The sequence below is a fragment of the Salvelinus fontinalis genome, chromosome 28 (genome assembly GCF_029448725.1).
Source record: "Salvelinus fontinalis isolate EN_2023a chromosome 28, ASM2944872v1, whole genome shotgun sequence".
In the NCBI taxonomy this organism is placed as follows: domain Eukaryota; kingdom Metazoa; phylum Chordata; class Actinopteri; order Salmoniformes; family Salmonidae; genus Salvelinus; species Salvelinus fontinalis.
This window is the reverse complement of record NC_074692.1, coordinates 44148056-44155281: the sequence shown is the minus strand read 5'-3', so window position 1 is coordinate 44155281 and position 7226 is coordinate 44148056. Positions and strand designations below refer to the sequence as shown.

The 7226-nt window shown below is 43.1% G+C and overlaps 1 protein-coding gene across 1 annotated transcript; it reads right to left on the bottom strand.

Moving 5' to 3' along the window:
• On the bottom strand, positions 1–2005 carry LOC129825853 (granzyme A-like). Its single transcript, XM_055885985.1, has 5 exons — positions 1911–2005; positions 1663–1810; positions 1042–1180; positions 687–962; positions 1–380 (listed from the first exon to the last, which is right to left on the bottom strand). The coding sequence occupies exons 1-5, from the start codon at positions 1972–1974 to the stop codon at positions 219–221; spliced, it is 789 nt and encodes a 262-aa protein (XP_055741960.1). The 5' UTR covers positions 1975–2005; the 3' UTR covers positions 1–218.
• Between the last annotated feature and the right edge of the window lie 5221 nt (positions 2006–7226).

Sequence of the window (7226 nt, the reverse complement as noted above, 5' to 3'; positions counted from 1 at the left end):
TTTGTTTTCACATTTTAATTTTAGTGAGCAAATTCAATATCCATATTTTCCCATTTTGTACTTACATCACATGTTTAGGTTTACATTACATCACTGCACTTATTCACACAAAGCTTGGCAAGAGATCAAACATACTTTACAGCACATGAGCTATAATTCAAATTCAGTAAATATTAAATAATTTCACAATTATTGAGGAAAGCCTGAGAAAGCAGGTATCAGTCAATCAGTGACTTCCTCATGGTTTTGTTGATCCAATCAAGGTACATTTTTGATATGAGTGTGTACACCCCAGGTTTGGTCTTGATGCCACATTTTGTACCGAATGACACGAGTCCCCTTAGTTCACCTCCACACACCAACGGGCCACCAGAGTCTCCCTGAAACACACAGCACATCAATTCATTCATGATTACTTTGTCATTTACAAACAATATATACAGTTTAACTCATGTATCAATGGTTGATCATTGGCTCCCTGCAAAATATATTACAACTTTATCAGCGAGTACACTGACACACAAAGGCTGGTAGGAGGACTTTTAGGAGGATGGGCTCATTGTAATGGCATCGATGGAACGGAGTCAAACATGTGGGTTCCATATGTTTGATACCATTCCAATAACTCCATTTCAGCTGTTACAATGAGTCCGTCCTCCTACTGCTCCTCCCACATGCACACACACCTGACATGAGTCCACCCTGGTTTTGTCCACAGACCCGGCACACAGCATGTTGTAGGTGATGATTGGGGTCATGTTGTAGTAGTCTGCAGAGTTACACTTCCTCCTGTCGATCACGGTGACGTTGGTAGATTTCAGGACGTCAGACATGGTTTTAGCATTGTTCTTGGTGGCTCCCCATCCAGACACTGAGCAGGCGGTCCCTGCTTGGACGTCTGCCAGAGGGACAGGTAACGCTAGAGGTCTCACTGCCGTAGTCAGCTTTACTTTCTTATCCAACTGAGAAGGAGAAGGTCGTGTCAATTCTCCTTCAACTGTCTCTAGATGTGAATAATGTCTGACACCAGTAGTGACTGACCTTCAACAGCATGATGTCGTTGACTTTGAATCCGGGGTCATAATAGGGATGAGGGACGTGACCTTTAACCTTACGGACCTGTCTAGTGTCCTTCTCCTCCTGTTTGATGGAGTGGACCCCTAGAAACACCTTGTTGATGCTTCAGACAGAAACACAACCTTCTGGTTAGATCAGATGAAGGACGCAGCCCAACAACTACAATGACACAATCTCAGAAACACAACGTAAACTAATCTAAAACATTTGAGACAGAGTTGCTAAGCAAACCATTACAGTGACAGCATCTGTACAAGGACAACAACACTGATATTGTCACGACCGTCGTATGAATAATTGGACCGAGGCGCAGTGTGAGTAGAGTTCAACATTCTAATGATAGTGAGACTTCCAAAACAGCAAAGATATAACGATCGTGAAATACGTCGTGCACATGGGCACTCATACAAAACAACATCCCACATCGCAGGTGTGGAAAAAGGACACACTAAGTATGATCCCCCATTAGAGGTAACGATTATCAGCTGCCTCTAATTGGGAACCATACACACACACCGACATAGAAATATTACACCTAGAAACCCCCCTAGTCTATGGTCAGGGCGTGACAGATATTGGACCTACTCAGTACAGTGGGCTGCAGTCAGGACCCATTGCTGGTGGATCAGGATTCCTCCACACATTTTGTTTCCTTTGTTGTCCTCCAGTAGAGCCATGTAGGGTAAGGAGTGAGGCTTCACCTCCTTTCCACCAATGATCTCTGCACAGTCACCTAGGAGCAGGGACAAAACACCAACAGTAACTAATTAGAGAAATAATAATATATATATATATTTGTCAGATAACATAAACACAAACACACACCTACCTACCTGAGTGCAGATATAGAAGGATCATGGTAGAGGTCCAGAAACTGGCTGCAGTGGAGAGGATCATGGTTATTTAACTCTGATGTAACCTCAGTAGTTCAAAGTCTACTGTGCTGTGATGCTCTCTGATCTCTCTCTTTATACTTATTATAGAGGATGTGGTCTGATGTTCACCTCAAAGTGGAAACACACACACATGATCACATCCTCTACCATTTTACTTAAATGTCCCCATTCACCACCTTAAATCACAATTTCATTAAAACAAGATGACAATGACAAAACAAATTATAAAAGGAGAAACAAGAGTTTATCATTTACTCCAGTAGTATTAGGGCTTTACACAATGACCCTCGGTCCACAAAAAGTAGTTTACTGTCTAGTTTAGTTTGGTGAGGTGGTCCAGGAGGGTGAGGAGGTCTAGGGGAGTGAGGTGGTCTAGGAATTGCTTGTGAATCACACTCCAACCACAAACTGCTGTTAATTTCCAGACCTTTTTACTCCACTCTTCTTTACCATCCTCCAGTCATTCTTACCAACTGTACTCGAGACAACAGATTCACACAATGCTTCCACCATTGCTCAATGTTCCATACTGCACTCACCTCCTTCCTCAAAACCCATTGGATGACAAAACTCCAATGGGTTTAGAGAAGGGAGAGAGGAAGTGAGGAGTGTGTAATTGAGATTTTCCACATGTGTTTGATCTATCGCACCTGATTCAATTTATCAACTAATCATCAAGCCCTTGACTGGGTGAATCAGGTGAGCTGGTTCAGGGCTACGACAAAATGACTGATCTAGATCAAGGCTATTGAGTACCACAGTATGGAGTCATAAAACCAGGAAATGGTTCCAATCGTTTTTACAACAATCAATTTTCCATCAGGGATTTTTAGAACTATAAGGTCTGTGTTTCGTGTAGGTGTGACAAAGTGAACATTTAAGAGTTTCCATCAACCTCATGCGCAATGTAGATATCAAAGATCACCGCAGGTCGCGGGTAGAGTAGTGGGTGAAACCATTCACTTCAGGATAAGGTGTGGTATAAAGTTTCGTTATGTTGTCGAATTCATAAAAATATTTGCTGCCATTGTAGTAAGGTTGTCAATACGAGAGATCTTCGGATTTACTATTTTCTTTGAAAGAACAACTAGTGGGTTTCGAGTGCTTCTCCCTTATTTGGAAAGTTGGTCTGCCTCCTCTTCAATCCGAGAGAGATTTTCTGAGAGCAGTGAATTAACGTGTGGCTCTGACCGTCCTGTTAATGCGTGTCTTCACTGTTTTAAATATTTTACTGCAGATTAAAACCAAGTCAATCGGAGGTGTTGGTGTCCGTGTGCCTTTCTTCTGGGGGGGCTATGTGAAGTTGGTTACAGAGGCTTACCCTGGCGTGATGTTTTGATAACCACGCAAATCTCTCTCGGATAAGGTAACTTTTTATCAATAATTATCATTGCGAATTTGAGAGTAAATTGAGGCGAATATGTTGGTAAAATGCACCTTGTCCGAGAGAGAATTACACGGCTATCAAAATGTCACGCCAAAGTAACAATAAATTGATTTTTTGGGGTAAAATTCCAAATGGGGAAAATCCATTGGAACTATTTCCGTGTTTTTAAAAGTAATATGACGCGTCCACTATTCAACTGCAGATGAAAGGCTTCCGGTTTTACTCTGTCCTTTTCATTAGGGAGCCCGGACACAAGCTGAGTGAGTCATTGACATAATTGGACACCTTGAGGACAGTAGATGAATGATCTCGATAGGGTTACAAAAATATAAATCAGGGAGGAAATAAGCAGGAAATCTGGGAATACTCCCAACCAGGATTCCTGTAAAAACAGGGAGTTTGGCGACAGTTACGGGAATTGTGTCACCCCGTCTCTAGATAACATACTGTATCTCATAATAGATATCAGGGTTACATACCTCATAATGACGTGATGACGTCTGCACCATATAAATATAATCTAGATTAGGTAGTCTAGTGGTTAGAGTGTTGGACTAGTAACCGAAAAGTTGCAAGATCGAAACCCCGAGCTGACAAGGTACAAATCTGTCGTTCTGCCCCTGAACAAGGCAGTTAACCCACTGTTTCTAGGCCGTCATTGAAAGTAAGAATTTTTTCTTAACTGACTTGCCTAGTTAAATAAAGGAAAATATATATATATTTGGTCTGCACTTCAGGTGAGTTATTTGGTTCTGCAGTTTGAGTTAGTTTGTGAAAAGTGCAAGTGTGTTATTTTCCCAGGAAACACAATCGCTGCAGGGGTGAGGGGTTAAAAAGGTTAATGTCAGTCTGATTGTTCCGCTGGGTAGGTGGGGTGTCTCTCATCTCCTGACCCCCTGCTAGTAAAACCAAATGCATGCTTTTCAACCGTTCGCTGCCTGCACCCGCACGCCCGACTAGCATCACCACCCTGGACGGTTCCGACCTAGAATGTGGACATCTATAAGTATCTAGGTGTCTGGCTAGACTGCAAACTCTCCTTCCAGACTCATATCAAACATCTCCAATCCAAAATCAAATCTAGAGTCGGCTTTCTATTTCGCAACAAAGCCTCCTTCACTCACGTCGCCAAATTTACCCTAGTAAAACTGACTATCCTACCGATCCTCGACTTCGGCGATGTCATCTACAAAATAGCTTCCAATACTCTACTCAGCAAACTGGATGCAGTTTATCACAGTGCCATCCGTTTTGTTACTAAAGCACCTTATACGACCCACCACTGCGACCTGTATGCCCTAGTCGGCTGGCCCTCGCTACATATTCGTCGCCAGACCCATTGGCTCCAGGTCATCTATAAGTCTATGCTAGGTAAAGTGCCGCCTTATCTCAGTTCACTGGTCACGAGGGCTACACCCACCCGTAGCACGCGCTCCAGCAGGTGTATCTCACTGATCATCCCTAAAGCCAAAACCTCATTTGGCCGCCTTTCCTTCCAGTTCTCTGCTGCCTGCAACTGGAACGAATTGCAAAAATCTCTGAAGTTGGAGACTTTTATCTCCCTCAACAACTTTAAACATCTGCTATCTGAGCAGCTAACCGATCGCTGCAACTGTACATAGTCCATCGGTATATAGCCCACCCAATCTACCTACCTCACCCCCATACTGCTTTTATTTATTTACTTTTCTGCTCTTTTGCACACCAGTATCTCTACTTGCACATGATCATCTGATGATTTATCACTCCAGTGTTAATCTGCTAAATTGTAATTATTCGATTTATTGCCTACCTCCTCATGCCTTTTGCACACATTGTATATAGATTCTCTTTTTTTTCTACCATGTTATTGACTTGTTTATTGTTTATTCCATGTGTAACTCTGTGTTGTTGTCTGTTCACACTGCTATGCTTTATCTTGGCCAGGTCGCAGTTGCAAATGAGAACTTGTTCTCAACTAGCCTACCTGGTTAAATAAAGGTGAATAAAAAATAAATAAAAAAATAAAAAAAACATATTATGCCGCATTCAAAACAACTGGGAACTCGGAAGAATACGAGGTCAAATCATGACGTCAGTGATCTTCAGGTCGGCAAGTCGGAGCTCTAGAAAGAGGCCCAAGTTCCCTAGTTGGATTTTTCCCCAGTCGGGGCTCATTTTCTTCCGAGTTCCCAGTTGTTATGAACGCACTGAAGTCGGAAATGTCCAACTTTCCAGTTCTGAGCTGGTTTGAACGTGGCAGCACTCTCGGTCCATTTCAATTCAATTCAAGGGGCTTTATTGGCATGGGAAACATATGTTAACATTGTAAAAGCAAGAGAAGTAGGTAATAGACAAAAGTGAAATAAACAGAAGTTAACAGTAAACATTACACTAAGAGAAGTTCCAAAATAATAAAGACATTTCAATTGTCATTAGGTACAGCAAATCAAATTTAATTTGTCACATACATGGTTAGCAGATGTTAATTCGAGTGTAGTGAAATGCTTGTGTTTCTAGTTCTGACAGTGCAGTAATATCTAACAAGTCATCTAACAATTTCCCAACAACTACCTAATACACACAAATCTAAAGGGGTGAATGAGAATATGTACATATAAATATATGGATGAGCGATGGCTGAGCGGCATAGGCAAGGGTGCAATAAATGGTATAAATACAGTATATACATATATTTCATTTATTTAACTAGGCAGTCAGTTAAGAACAAATTCTTATTTACAATGACGGCCTTGGAACAGTGGGTTAACTGCCTTGTTCAGGGGCAAAGCAACAGATTTTTACCTTGTCAGCGCAGGGATTCGATCCACCAACCTTTTGGTTACCAGCCCAACTCTCTAACCACTAGTATACCTGCCACATCATATGAGTAATGTAAGATATGTAAACATTATGAAAGTGGCATTATTTAAAGTGGCATTGTTTAAAGTGACTAGTGATCCATTTATTAAAGGGGCCAGTGATTGGGTCTCAATGTAAGTAGCAGCCTCTCTGAGTTAGTGATTGCTGTTGAGCAGTCTGATGGCCTTGAGATAGAAGCTGTTTTTCCAGTCTCTCGATCCCAGCTTTGATGCAGCTGTACTGACCTCGCCTTCTGGATGATAGCGGGGTGAACAGGCTGTGGCTCGGGTGGTTGTTGTCCTTGATGATCTTTTTGTCCTTCCTGTGACATCCGGTGGTCCAGGTGTCCTGGAGGGCAGGTAGTTTGCCCCCGGTGATGCGTTGTGCAGACCTCAATACCCTCTGGAGAGCCTTGCGGTTGAGGGCGGTGCAGTTGCCATACCAGACTGTGATACACCCCGACAGGATGCTCTCGATAATGCATCTGTAAAAGTTTGTCAGGGTTTTGGGTGACAAGCCACATTTCTACAGCCTCCTGATGTTAAAGAGGCGCTGTTGCGCCTTCTCCACCGCACTGTCTGTGTGGGTGGATCATTTTAGTTTGTCCGTGATGTGTACGCCCAGGAACTTAACTTTCCACCTTCTCCACTGCTGTTCCTTCGATGTGGATAGGGGGGGGGGGTGCTCCCTCTGCTGTTTCCTGAAGTCCACGATCATCTCCTTTGTTTTGTTGACCTTGAGTGAGAGGTTGTTTTCCTGACACCACACTCCGAGTGCCCTCACCTCCTCCCTGTAGGCTGTCTCGTCGTTGTTGGTAATCAAGCCCACTACTGTTGTGTCATCTGCAAACTTGATGATTGAGTTGATGGTGTGCATGGCCACGCAGTCATGGGTGAACAGGGAGTACAGGAGGGGGCTGAGCTCGCACCCTTGTGGGGCCCCAGTGTTGAGGATCAGCGAAGTGGAGATGTTGTTTCCTACCTTCACCACCTGGGGGCAGGCCGTCAGGAAGTCCAGGACCCAAT